General features: G+C 51.5%; 1 protein-coding gene across 1 annotated transcript; it reads right to left on the bottom strand.

Annotated features, from left to right (window-relative positions):
- Nucleotides 1-9,596: 9,596 nt before the first annotated feature.
- LOC308050628 (olfactory receptor 14J1-like) lies at nucleotides 9,597-10,532 on the bottom strand (the record flags this gene model as incomplete). The annotated part of the gene is made up of 1 exon (XM_080360786.1): nucleotides 9,597-10,532. The coding sequence occupies one exon, from the start codon at nucleotides 10,530-10,532 to the stop codon at nucleotides 9,597-9,599; it is 936 nt and encodes a 311-aa protein (XP_080216912.1).
- Nucleotides 10,533-14,270: the final 3,738 nt, after the last annotated feature.

Here is a 14,270-nt window from a genome sequence, read left to right as displayed (position 1 = left end):
AGCCAGTTACTGGTGTCATCCCTCAGTAACCAGCACTTGGACAACACTGTTGAATGTCTTTATTGTCCCTTTCCAAGATATAAGAGACAGCACTTTAAGTGCCTTGAGGATGATACAAACCTGGGTGGAGGCCTTGAGCAGCCTCACCTGGTTCACCCTGAGCAGGAGAGTGAGACAGGATGAGTGAGACAAGGGCTCTCTGCAAACCTGAGTTATTCTGTGATTTGACAGAATTTTTCCCTTGGACAGGTTTCTGGAGAGAGAAGAGGTGGAAGAATGGGAAAAAAAAAAGTAAGGCAGAAGAGATATGGAAGGTGTTAACAGAAGTACAGCAGTTCCAGTGAGGAGTGCTTTTCACTGACAGTATTAGTAGAAAATATATTTGACAACTTTGAACAAGGTGAGGAAGCGAGATGGGTGTCTACAGCCTGTGGGAAAGAGGGGCAGGGGTAGGAATGTATAGAACATGCTTCAATCTGGTGAGGTCCTGGGTGCTGAATAGGGGGATGGATGGGTGTGGTATTATGAGGTCAGTTGTGTCTCAGACACTCATAATCCAGGCAGATTCATGTGGCTGTGAAGGGGACAGTGAGGTCAGTTCTGCGTCTGGAGGTGTCATGTTCATTCCACCTGAGAACATGACGGGACAGCAGCAGGGACATGGTCGTGTCTGTCAGAGAAGCTGAAAGAACAGCAGCACTCATGGGATTTAGAAGGTCATGGCGAGGTGACTTCTCTCTGGTCAGGTAAAAGACCATAAGAAGCCTAATGGGTTGGGTTCCCTGCATGAAGGGCAGTTTCTGAGGTGGCTGAGCTTCCCTTGGTAGTGGGAATAAGAAGGAAACAGAAAGAAAAAAATATCAGAAAGTACAGTTTGGAAGGTGAGGACTGGATTTCAGGAGTAAGAATTGTCACTGGAAGGGCAGTGCTGTGGGGCAAGAGGTGACCCAGAGGGAGCTGGATCAGCCCATGGTTTGTGTTCCAAAGAGCAGCCGGTGAGGGTGCAGACACAACAGTGAAGGTGCAGAAATGCTGGGTGAGAGCAGGTGGGAAGCGAGATGGGTGTCTGCAGCCTGCAGGGAAAGAGGGGCAGGGGCAGCACCGTGTAGAACAGCCTGTAGTGGAGATGGCAAAGGGCGCTGTAAGGCTGGAAGGGACCCACAGAACCCAGGTCTGTGTCCCCTTGGCCAGGGCAGTTGTCTCTGCCACTGACCCCAGGAGCAGACATGTTGTCCTCATGGCACTGGGGCCTCGCTGCCTCCTTGCAGCCTCATGGGGAAGCTGGAAGTTGTTGTCCCAGTGTTGTCCTTCCCTGGGCCTTGCACACCCACATCCCACGGTCCCAGGAAGAGCCCTGAGCCGTGTGTGAGGGACAGGATCCCCCTTCCCATTGCCTGGAGCTCATGGCTCCTCCTTTCTGCTTCAGAAAGCAAACCAAGGGGTTTCTGAGCATCAGAGCTGAAGAAAAGACTCAAAGGAGACCTCATGGTGGCTACAGCTTCCTCACAAGGGGAGAAGGAATGGAAGGCACTGACCTGTTCTCTGTGGTGACCAAAGACAATACCCAAGGGAATGTCAGGAAGATGTGCCAGGGAGGGTCAGGTTGAACATGAGGAAAAGGTTCTTCCCCCAGAGGTGCTGGACACTGAACAGGCTCCCCAGGGAGGTGTCACAGCCCCAACCTGACAGTGTTCAAGAAGAGACTGGACAACGTCCTCAGACACACGGGGTGACCTGTGGGGTGTCCTGTGCAGGGACAGGACTTGGACTCCATGATCCTTGTCGGTCCTTCCAACTCAGGACATTCTATGATTCTATGAAACACTAGGTCAAAAATCCATGTTTTCATTGTGCAGATGAGATGTAAACACACACATCATGTGCATGTCCAGTGTGTGCGTGTGGTGAGATGAACCCAAGGGAGCACAAATGCCATCAGCTGTTTCTTGGGGTGCCATAAAGGTCAGTGGGACAGAGATGGTGTTCAGGGGTCTCTTCCAACCTCTGTTATTGTAGGATTCCATGAATCTTTTCCTTGGAGATCTAAAATGCCCCAGAGTAAATACAGCAGCTCCTCTGAGGAACGTTTCTCCACTCAAACCCTTGATAGGAAATCTATCAGATACATTGGATGAAAGCAGCTCAGTTTGATCTGCTCACACACTGGACCACAAGGAGGGTGATGGTGGGTACGATGCCGTGTGGTCACTGTGTCTCAGGAACTCATTGTCCAGTAGGAACCAATGAGTGTGGAGGGCACTGTGAGGTCACTTCTGCCTCTACAAGGGATTGGCCAACAGCAGGAACATGGCTGGAAAGGACTGTGAGGTCACACACACAGACGAGCAATGGGGCCCAATCAGCATGGCTTGATGAAAGGCAGGTCCTGCTTGACCAGCCTGATCTCCTTCTGTGACAAGGTGACCGCTGAGCAGATGAGGGAAAGTCTGTCGTGGGCAGTGAATCCGCCACACGGGCTGTGGGTGTTGTGTCCTTAGACTGCAGTGAAGCCTTTGACACCGTGTCCCACAGCATCTCCTGGAGAAGCGGCAGCTCGTGGCCTGGATGGTGTATGTGCGATGGGTAAAGAACTGGCTGGAAGGCATTTTAGAGCCATTTGTCCCCTTCCTGTTCACATGGGCATCCCATCAATGCATCACTGCTCTACCCCAGTGTAGATAGGCACAAGGCCTTCTCCACCTGGACCTCTTATCAATGCCACTGGTTTCTACAGCACCCTCATCCTGGACTGTGGGATGCCCAGAACAGCCCTTGCAAGACAGTTTGACAAAGTCTTTTTTCTACACCTTCCCCAAATCCCTGCTCAATCCCCTCATGTACAGCTCAAAGACCAGAATGGTTGGGTAAAAGTGGGACATTGAGAAAAATGGTCAGGAAAGCTTTGAGGTGCACAGAGAGCCCATCACCATGTTGTCAAGCTGCTCTCTCTGAACAGGCCCAGAGGACCTGGACAGCATTTGCTGTGTCCCAGAAACTCGCCTGGAAGGTCGAGATATGGAGAAAAGGTTTGGTCTGGGAAGGGACAGACAGGGGCTGGTGGAACTGGCTGGTGTGACTGTGAGACCTCTCTCCAACACCTCAGAAAAGTCCTGGCTCTCAGGGAAGCTGCATGGTCCTCTGAGAAAGAAAATAGCAAAAATGACTTATCACAGAATCATAGAATAATTGTGCTTGGAAGAGACCCTTAAGATCATTGAGTCCAACCATAACCTAAATCTGGCACTAAACCATGTCCCTAAGAGCCCCATCTATCTGTGTTTTAAACACCTTCAGTGATTGGGACTCCACAACCTCACTGGGCAGTCTGCTCCATTGCTTCAAAACCCTTTCCCTGAAGAATTTCTTCCTCATATCCAATCTAAACCTCTCCGTGTGCAACTTGAGGCCATTTCCTCTTGTCCTATCACTTGCTACTTGGGAGAAGAGACCAACGCCCTCCATGATAAAACCTCCTTACAGGCAGCTGTAGAGAGTAATAAGGTCTCTACTCAGCCTCCTGTTCTCAAGGCTGAACAGCCCCAGCTCCCTCAACCGCTCCTCGTCAGACTGTTGCTCCAGACCCTTCACCAGCCTTGTCACCTCCTCTGAACTCTCTCCAGCACCTCAATGTCTTCCTTGCCATGAGGGGCCTCAAACTGACACCAGGATTCAAGGTGCAGCCTCACCAGTGCCCAGTACAAAGGGATGATCACTTCTCTAGTCCTGCTAAAGCTCTGATTGAATCAAGGCTTGAACACCTTGGTGTGACCCAGTTGGTGACGGGTTGGACTGCAGACTCCTGAGGTCCCTTCAGCCTCAGTTCTCTCATGATCCCATTGTGATGTTGGGCTCTGTTTCAGACCGGAGCAGAGCAGGCGATGATGGGGCAGGACCCACCTGTGCTGTAGGTGACCATCTAAACCAACATCCCAGCCAGGGAACCAGCCAACACCTCAGTGTGACTCGCTCTGGGCAACGTGTGAGGAGTCCTGGGCAGGGCAGGTTCAGAGAGCATGGGGCGCTGTGCAAGACACAACGTGATCTTGGCTTCATGCCTGCAGGCCCATCAGATGTCAGTTGATGTCAATGACAATTGAAATAAGAAGAACTGAAGTCAAAGATCCAAAGCAAAGGAAGGTGTCAACATATTTTTAATTAATTAATTAATTAATTTTAACGTCTTTATCAGGGAGTTACTTTTCTTTGGAAAGGAAAGAGTTCTCCAGAACTGGGCACGGATTTAGGACACAAATGTCTTCAGCTCCATGGACACAAACACCTGGTGCCAGTGTAGATGCCCCGGGAACCCCTGCCCAGGCTCCACCTGCACTGCAAGGTGCTCTGGTCTCCCCAGGTCCTGTGTGACAGATGTCAATCCCAGGCCAGCACCTCAGGTACACTGGGGCCCTAAAATGGCCCTGGCTGTTTATGGTGAGACAGCTGATGAAAGATGTATTAAGGGTAGGAGAAGAAATATTGATCTTCCCCTGTACTTCTATTACCAACACTCTATAATTTCATCTCCCTCGTCATTCAGGAGTTCCCACCTCTCCTGATTCAATGTCCCTGTCCAAGGACAACTTTCCAGCCCTGTCTGGATGTTTGCCCTTCCCAGTGCTCTCAGGTTTCTCCTCCACTTGCTCTTTGGTCATTCAGTGGCCTCTCAACTGTCTGGTTTCTGCTTTGAGCTTCAGGGAGTTACAAACTTGCCCCGTTCTTCAGAGCTCTAATTGACATGGCAGTCAACACGTTCATTGTGTTTATTTCTATCCTCTCCTCTCTCTCTGTCTAAAACAGTTCTTGTGTGGGTGTCCCTTGTGGATGCTGGACCTCACCAGATCCACTTACACACACAGCTGAGGAAAGTGTTTTGCTGTTGATTGAACTGTGCAGTGTTTGCACAGGAGAGCAGGTGGAGCTGGTGCACAGGAGCTGCAGCATCTCCTGCAGAGCTCAGTGGAGAAGTCTGATGGAGGAAAAGTGATGCAATCTCTGGTGGCCAATGAGGGACCCGGCAGCCTGGGGGTGGGGGTGAGGAGCCAGGTTGTCCATACAGTGTCCAGCCTCAGGGACTGTTCTCCTGCCTGTCCAGATGTCTCCAGGAGAACCTCGGGATCAATGTCCAGTGTAGAATGCTGCTGTCACTTCTTCTATACACTTAAAACATGACAGAAAATACCCATGAAAGAAAAAACCCTCCTTCATGAAATCTTCTTTGAAACCTTCATCAGCAAGTGTCCCATTGAAACCTCTACAGTTAGTTCTACAAGTCTGGAAGATGTGAAGAAAATTAGGGAAATAAACATCGCTCATTAGGGCTTTCTGTGTTTTAATGAGCCCCATGGTGTATTTGGTGCTGAGTCCATGAACGTCAAATACCAAGCACAGACTGAAGAATCTGCTCAAGAAGTCCAAGCCAGAACAAACTCCAAAGTGCCTTGAAGCTTTAATGGGCCCCACTGAGGGCTGTTACTGACAAAGCCTCCCAGGGACTCGTTAGAGCAGATAATTGGAGGCAGTGATTGCATCAGGCACAGGCAAAGTGCAGCAGCTCTGATGCTGAGAAAGCCCTTGGTTTGTCTGATGAAGGACAATGGCCAAGCCTTGAGCCCCTGCCCCTGGAAGGGAGATCCTGTCCCTCACGTGTGGCTCAGGGCTCTTCCTGGGGCTGTAGGGAGTGCGATGCCCAGTGCAGGACAATGGTGTGACACTCCCTGGGGGTGCAAGGAGGCAATGGGGTGCCATGGCCATGACAACCATGTGTCTCCTCTTAGGCCTCGCTGGCAGGGACATCAGCCATAGCCAAGGGGACAAAGACCTTGGCTCTTTCAGGGACATCCAGCCTTGCCAGCGCCCTTGGCCATGTCCACCACGGTCCATCCTGCACTGTCCCAGGCCTGTGGCTGTTTCCCCACAGGCTGCAGACACCCCATGTGCTTCCCCACCTTGTTCTCAGCCCAGTGTGTCCCCACCTGTGCTGCTGTCTCTCCATCTTCACCAGCTGTTCCTGGAAACATAGTATCATGACTGATCCAGAGTCCCTCTGAATGAACACAGCACTGCGCTCAGAATGACATTTCTTGATCCTGAGCTCCACTCTGGACCTCCAGAGCTGCAGTTTCTGATGGTTTCCTTCCTCATGCTGTTTCTCTGCTCCCATCATCTTGGAAAGTGATTTTCAAGATTTCTGAAGCTACTACTGCCCTTTCTTGTCATGGTTTTACCACACCCACCAACCAAGACCATGAGAGCTGCTCACATCCTGCTCCCAGTCCCCAAGTGGGATAAGGGAGACAACTGAATAGGAAGGGAGAAACTTGTGGATTTAGAAAAAAAAAATAATAAGACAATGAAAATAATACGCTACTAGTAATATTATACTTATACTAAAATACACAAAGTTAAGTATATGACACTCAGTGCAATCCCCCATAGAACTCCAGTTGTGCTGAACAGGCAGCCCAAAAGAAGAGAGCACCCTGGTCCTGAACAGCTGATCCCAGCAAGAGAAAGTACAAGTGCAAAAAGCAGAGAGGCCCAAGGGCCAACTGAAAAACTGGAAAACATCGTAAAACTGAACTAACACTGAACTCCCAATAGAATGGAACTTCCGAACACAGCTAAGCAAAGCAGAGAGAAAACCAAAACTAATGGGCTGGAAACGGCATCTCCAGCTTTATACCGAGCATGACGCTAATGGTAGAGAATAGCTCCTTGATTGACCTGCATGTCAATCCAGGTGCTGTCCTGTCTGTGTCCCCTCCCGCCAATCTGCATCCACAGCTGGATGGCCAAAGAAGTCCTTGGTTTTCCTGACAACAGCCGAGATACCAGTGAGTTCTGACATTCCTTTCATAGCAAATGGCAAACACTGTAAAGCTGCTAAAAGACAAAATGAACTCTATCCCAGGGAAGAAACAGCGTAACCTCATTATTCTCATAGTAAATCTAAACAAAAGACTGTACTGGCTGTGAAGGACAGTGGTTCAAAATCCATGAAGAAAATCAACTCAATTTCTGTAGAAACAGCACGTTTCCTCACGCTCCACTTAACCAGGCTACACACTGGGTGTAGTACACCAGTAGTACACACTACTACTACTACTCCACACATGACCCAGACTTTCTCTGGCCACACGACAGCTCCTCCTGTTCCTCCAGAATGGGGAACCTCACACTGGGACACACGGCTCCAGATGTGACCACACCAGTGCTGAGTCACGATGGGCAATAACTGCCCTTGTCTGGGTGGCCACGCTCCTCCCAGTGCAGCCCAATGTGCTCGTGGGCATGTTCCTGCTCAGCACCACTGAGAACTGGCTGAACATCCAGGCTCAGAGGGTTGTGACCAGTGGCACAAAGCCCAGCAGGAGGTACCATGAGGAGCACTGAAGGACACCATATCCCCACCCAACATCTCCTCCTACAGGTGTCTCTTGGGTCCCTGGAACCACCTCAGTGCCAAGGGGGAGAGCATGGCCTGTGTGGGGTGGAGGAGATGGAGTCTGGAATGAGGGTCCAGGGGCAGTTTCTCCTGGTTGTTCATGCAGCAACAAGCTGGGCTGGATATTTGGAGAGAGGAACTCTTCCTAAGGGCCTCCAATGGGCTTGGGGATTGTCTAGATGCATTCAAGGACCTTTACGTCCTTGTTGTAAAAACATGTAGGGCCCAGAACTGCACACAGCTCTCAAGATGAGGCCGCACTAATGCTGAATACAGCTGCATAGTCACCTCTTTTGACCACATGGCCATGCTGTGTTTGATGCACCCCAGGATGGGGGTTACTGTCTTGACTGCTGGGGGACAGTGTTGCCTCCTGTTGACCCTGTGGCCAACCATCACGCCAGATCCCTTTCTGCAGGGCTGCTCTCCAGCCGCTCTCTCCCTATCTACACTTGCACTCAGTGTTACTCTATCCCAGGTGAACAATCCAACTCTTGGACTTGTTCAATTTCATGCCCAGTGCTGGGTCCTGCACTTGGGTAACAACAACCCCAGGCAGCACTACGGGCTCAGGGAAGAGCGGCTGGAAATCTGCCCAATGGAAAAGGCCCTGGGGGTGTTGATGGACAGTGACTGAACATGAGCCAGCGTGTGCCCGGGTGGCCAAGAAGGCCACCAGCATCCCAGCATGCATCAGGAACAGTGTGGCCAGCAGGACCAGGCAAGTGATCATCCCTCTGTTCTTGGCACTGGTGAGGATGCACCTCAAATCCTGTGTTCAGTTTTGGGCTCCTCACTACAAGAAAGACCTTGGGGTGCTGGAGTGAGTTCAGAGAAGGGCAACTAAGCTGGTGAGGGGTCTGGAGAACAAGTCAGACGGGGAGTAGTGGAGGTAAGTGGGGCTATTTAGCCTGGAGAGAAGAAGGCTGAGGGGAGACCTTATTGCTGTCTACAGCTACCTGAAAGGAGGTTGGAACATGGAGGGTGTTGGTCTGTTCTCCAATGTAGCAAGTGATAAAAGGAGAGGAAAAGGCCTCAAGTTGCACCTGGGAATATTCAGTTCATATATTAGGAAAAGTTTCTTCATGGAAGAGTTTGTCACGCATTGGAACAGGCTGCCCAAGGAGTGGTTGAGTGACCATCCCTGGAGGTGTTTAAAAGACATATAGATGAGGTTCTTAGGGACATGGTTTAGTGCCAGAGTTAGGTTAATAATTGGACTCAATGATCTTGAGAGTCTCTCCCAACTTAAATTATTATATGATCTCTTTGGGATGAGAAACGTGATGGGGCAGGGGGCAGCTCTCTCAGATGGAGTACTGGGATGGATGGATGGACAGATGGGTGGATAGATAGATGGAGTGGGACAGAGAGGGGGATCAGCCTATCAGCCTAAGTGCTGGGGCCAGCCATTACATGATGGAAGCAAGGCCAGCCTCACTTTGTCCTCTGCTCTGGTTTCCTCCTGTGCCAGCCCCTCTCATCAGCACACGACTCCTGGCCAGGAGCTCTTCATGCTGCTCCTGCTACCGCAGTGACAGAGCAGCCTGCCCTGAGCTGGGGAATGCAGAAACAGGGTTCTGTGGGTCATTCATTCCCCTGTTGAAGCACAGAGCACAGGGAGCAGGCTGTGGTGCCTGGAAACCACAGCGAGACAGTCCAAGACAGATCACGGAAGGTCCTTCACCATCTCCAGGAACACTGGGCAGCCACAGATGGACACTCAGACCAGCACCATGACGTAACATGGTGCCCCATGTCCTCCCCTGAGCCATGAAAAACACAAGCACAGCAGCATGGCCTTGTGGGGGAAATTTATTCAGGCTGACCACAGCTTTGGAAGAAGAGCCCAAGCTCCAAATACTGAGACTGAGGAAATCCCCTTTTGTGGGGTGTTTCAAAAAGATGGCCCCAATTTCAGAAATACAGTGATTTCAAAATGGGTCCACACCTGTATTACAGAGATGTGACACAGGACACCAGCTGTACCAGGGCCCCAGAAACAGGTAGACAGGCCTCTGAGTCACTGCTCTGGAGAAGTGTCGTGGGAGAAGAAATTCCTTGACAAACATGGTTATCACAGATGAAACGCTCAATGCACAGGAGGTTCCTGAGATGAACTGGAAATCACTTCTGAAGAGACATGAGTAACTCATTGCTGCTGAAAGAAAAATGACTGAACCAGCTTCTTCAGTGCCACTTTCAGCTCCTGGTTCCTCATGCTGTAGATGAGGGGGTTCACTGCTGGAGGCACCACCGAGTACAGAACAGACACCACCAGGTCCAGGGATGGGGAGGAGTTGGAAGGGGGTTTCAGATGGGCAAATATGACAGTGCTGATGAACAGGGAGATCACGGCCAGGTGAGGGAGGCAGGTGGAAAAGGCTTTGTGCCGTCCCTGCTCAGAGGGGATCCTCAGCACGGCCCTCAAAATCTGCACATAGGACACCACAATGAACACAAAACATCCCTCAAAAAAAGAAGCGCTAAACATGATAACCCCAAGTTCCCTGAGGTAGGAGTGTGAGCAGGAGAGCTTGAGGATGTGGGGGATTTCACAGAAGAACTGGCCCAGGGCATTGCCCTTGCACAGGGGCAGTGAAAATGTATTGGCCGTGTGCAGCAGAGCAGTGAGAAACCCAGTGGCCCAGGCAGCTGCTGCCATGTGGACACAAGCTCTGCTGCCCAGGAGGGTCCCGTAGTGCAGGGGTTTGCAGATGGCAACGTAGCGGTCGTACGACATGATGGTGAGAAGATAAAGCTCTGCTGAAACTAAAAAGGCAAACAGAAAGAGTTGCGTAGCACACCCTGCATAGGAAATGGCCCTGGTGCCCCACAGAGAGTTGGCCATGCATTTGGGGACAATGACGGAGATGGAGCCCAGGTCGAGGAGGGCGAGGTTGAGCAGGAAGAAGTACATGGAGGTGTGGAGGTGCTGGTCCCAGGCTATGGTGGTGATGATGAGGCCGTTGCCCAGGAGGGCAGCCAGGTAGATGCCCAGGAAGAGCCAGAAGTGCAAGAGCTGCAGCTCTCGTGTGTCTGCGAACGGCAACAGGAAGAACTGGGTGATGGAGCTGCTGTTGGACATTTGCTTTTCCTGAGCACGGGGCGCTGTCATGAGAAAAAAAAAAAAGACAGTGAGAATCCAGGGCAGAGTTCTCTGACAAAAATCAAACCAACTCCCTTAGACCTTCGCCTGTCACACACAGACACTCTTGTGTTTTTCTAGGAGTACCTTTTTCAGCACTGTGGCTGCAGCCCTGCTTGGGGCTGGAAAATGTGCAACCAAGTGCAGGGCTCTGTCCATGGGCCGTCGATAAGTCAGCCCAGCTCTGCAGAAGTGGGGCCAGGGAACGGTGGGGACTGTCCTGGTTCTGCTAACACAGAAGGGCTGTCAGCACTTGCTTTCCCAGTGATAGGGAACAGAGATGGTGAAGGCAGTTTAGGAGTTCCAGGCTTTTTACATAACCCCCATATTCACTGCAGAGTGTTGTTGGGTGTCAGAAACCCTCAGCATTTCTTCTGCACTCAGGGAGAACAGAGCGAGTCCTGCGAGACTAGAGGGTTCCTGTGGGTCAGTGCAGAGTGATGGCAGCTGCTCTGTCCCTCTGTCCTGCTCCAGCTGCCCTGGGCTGGCACCTTTCTGAGATGGGGGCTGATCACACTCCCATGTTACCCTGAAAAGCCACCAGGCACTGCTGAGAGCAGAGGGACCCACCTCAGACCATGACAGGTCTCACCCTTTCCTAAGGTCTCAGCACCGCACGTTTAGCCCAGGACACACACAGCTCATTCCCCAGCCCCACAGACTGCGTTGCCCACAGCCCACAGGTCAGAGCAAAGCTGGGACACCTGTGCCCATGGACACACCTGCAGGAAAGGATCCACAAGATCAGGCTGTGACTCTGCACCTGAAACTGCCATCCCCAGAGAGCCTGACAGCAAGAACAAGATCCCAACAGCAGTGACCCAGAGCAGGGGAGCAAGAAGGAAAATGCGGTGAGGGTGGGGGTGAGAGAGGCCAGGGCAGAGGCAGCCGGGCACTCAGACAGCGTCCCCCTTCCCCAGCTGTGCAGCCACCTCCCAGACACCAACAGTGCTGGGCAGCTGCTCTCAGCCCCTGTGCTCTGCAGAGGAACTGCAGCTCTGGCTGCACAGGAGCTGCTTCATGCCTTGGAGCCCCCGGCCCTGAGGGCAGAGGCTTTGCTGGGTGGGACAGGAGGCCAGGGGGCTGCTCACAGGAGGGATCTGACCTGCAGGGGGTCACAGGGAATTTTCTCTCTTCTCCCTCCCATAATAATTCCGGGTTTGGTTTCCTCTCATTTCTGATCATTTCCCTGCTGCCTGGAGATTCTCCCCTGGGAGGTGTTTCCCTGTCCATGTCTGTTCCCTGTCAGTGCTCACAGACCATCCCACCCTCTGTGCCCTCCCCCTGGCCCTACAGATCCTGCCTGTTCACAGGCACTGCCTGGGGGCATCTTCCTGTCTGCAGGCTGGAAAACAGATTACAGATTAAGTGTAAGGTGTCCAGCAAAGGTGATGCTGGTTCTGTATAAGCAGAGGAGTGGCTGAAGGCATGACGGGATTCTCTTGCAGACCTACTGATCACACAGTTGCAGTTCTCAAATATTTGTTTCAAAATAATAACTCCTTTTGCATTTATCCCCACCCATTCCCAAGAGTAAGAAACTGAAAACAAAGTCTCAGGGAAGATCCTTAACTTTAAAATACTCCTTCTCTTGATTTTCTCCTTGAAACCTCTTGTAAATATTGCGGAGGTGATCAGGAGCTGTGAGCAGCCCTGACCTGCACTGCACCCCCTCAACAGAAGAAGCACTTTTCCTGCCCAATAGGGTTTGCTCCTTCCGCCACATCTTCTGGGGTGCAGGGACCCTGCTCTGCAGGACAGCCCTGGGCACCCCTGGGTGCTCCCCCTGCAGTCACCCTCAGCAGAAGTTGTCGTCATTCCCTGTTCCTCTGACAGTGCAGCAGGGAAGCCCTGCTCTGGAGTGTGTTCTTCTCCTCTGCAACAGAGATACTGTGAGAGAGATCTGACAGATCCTATAAATCGTGAGATGTACCAGCTTAGGGTCTCCCTCCAGGAAATGCAGCTGCATTGTCCTACAGCCAGAGACTTATCGTGTTAGAACTGTGATTTGTCTCATTGAATCCTCAGCAAACAACCACCCCACATTGCCTTTAATCTCTCTTTGCCTGGCTCCTGTGCCCTCGGTGCTGCAGGCAGAGCCCTCAGCCCTGCTGCGTGTGCAGAGGAGCTGCTCCTGGGCAGAGCTGTCTCTCTGCAGCGCTGCCGCTGCCATGAGCTCCCTGTGTCCCAGGAGCCCAGCCCAGCTCAGCAGCACAGGAGCAGCCCATGATGTCCCTTGCTCTGTCCCCTCTGGGCTCCTCCAGGTGTCCCTGGGGCTCCAGCAGCACAACTTTGAAGTTGAAGTAATCAGTGATGTTGATTCTCTCTCCTCTTCAGAGACACTTCTTTACAGCATTGTATTTTTTCATTTAAAAAAATAAATTAGTATAACAATCATCTTTCTTGTCCTATCATTAGAGAGGACACCAGGAATGTTACAGCAAAGCATCTAATTTCTGCAGGCTAGGGGAGGAATATCTTCAGTTGAATGACTTTAGGCATTCTGTCCTGGTTTTACACTCCTAGATCTAGAGAGACATTCATCAATCTTTGGTCATGCCATGTCTGTGCTCTGAATTGAAGCCTTTGCACACATGGGCTCTTGGACACTTGGTACCAGGTTTCTTGTGCAGGTCAGAGCTGGGCTGGTGCCACAGCTGGGGTGGCTCAGCCCAGATGTGAGGCCATGTCCTCAGCCAGGGACCTGACTGGGGAGCTGGAGCTGTCAGTGCTGCAGACAGAGCTGTGACACGGATGGAATGAACTGCCAGGCAGGGTAGCAGGAGTGAGTTCATCTCGTCTGCAAGGACAGCAGCCTCCAGGAACAGCAACAGTCCAGATCAGACCTCATTCTAGACCTGGGAGGCAATTCAAGGGCCCAGAATGAGTTGTTACTACTGCAGGAACAGTTAAAAGACAAACAAAGACACTTTGTAGCTACTGATGAATTTAATAAGAGAAAGAGGTGAGAATCCCTGTGTCCTCTTGTCCTCCATCTTCACCAGCCATGTGTCCCAGGCCTCTGTGACTTGAGACAGGAATCTGCAGAACAAGCAGCAGTGGATGGGGATCAAGTCAGGGCTCACTGGAACTAACACAATCCTCTCCAGTCTATGGGACAGCAGGGGCAGCATCCCAGGAGCTGGGACAGCAGGACCATGTCACAGTGAGGCCACTCTCCAGCATCTGTGAAAGCTCATGGAGACTGGGGGGACTCCCTGAGCACTGGCAGCTCTCACACAGTGTGTGCACTTTTCAAAATGGCCCATGGGTGAGCAGGGGAACTAAGGGCTGTGCCCCAGAGCATGGCCACTGAGACCCCATTTCTGGGTGTCAGGAAGAGAAGGTGACAGGGTTTGTCCAGGGCAGGTTGTGCCTGTCCATCCTCTTTGCTTTCTGTGAGGAAAGGACAGGATTGTGGAAGTGGGGACAACATTGATGGTCTGTTACCTGGAGGTCAGCAAGGCATTTGGTATCATCCCCCAAAATATTCTTGTGCCCAAGGTAGGATATTATGGTCTGTGTTAGTGTGCAAGTAGATGGGTAAAAAACCACCTGGATGGTTGGGCTTGGAAAGGTGCTGTAGAAAGGGAGAAACTTTCAGGTCCTGAGGACAGTCCAGCACTGGAAGCTGTTTCCCAGGAGTGCGCACTCACTCTGTCCCAGAAAGTGACCAAG

The sequence above is a fragment of the Nesoenas mayeri genome (genome assembly GCF_963082525.1).
Source record: "Nesoenas mayeri genome assembly, chromosome: 29".
In the NCBI taxonomy this organism is placed as follows: domain Eukaryota; kingdom Metazoa; phylum Chordata; class Aves; order Columbiformes; family Columbidae; genus Nesoenas; species Nesoenas mayeri.
Note: the sequence above shows the minus strand (reverse complement) of the source record. Positions and strands in the feature narration are given on the sequence as shown.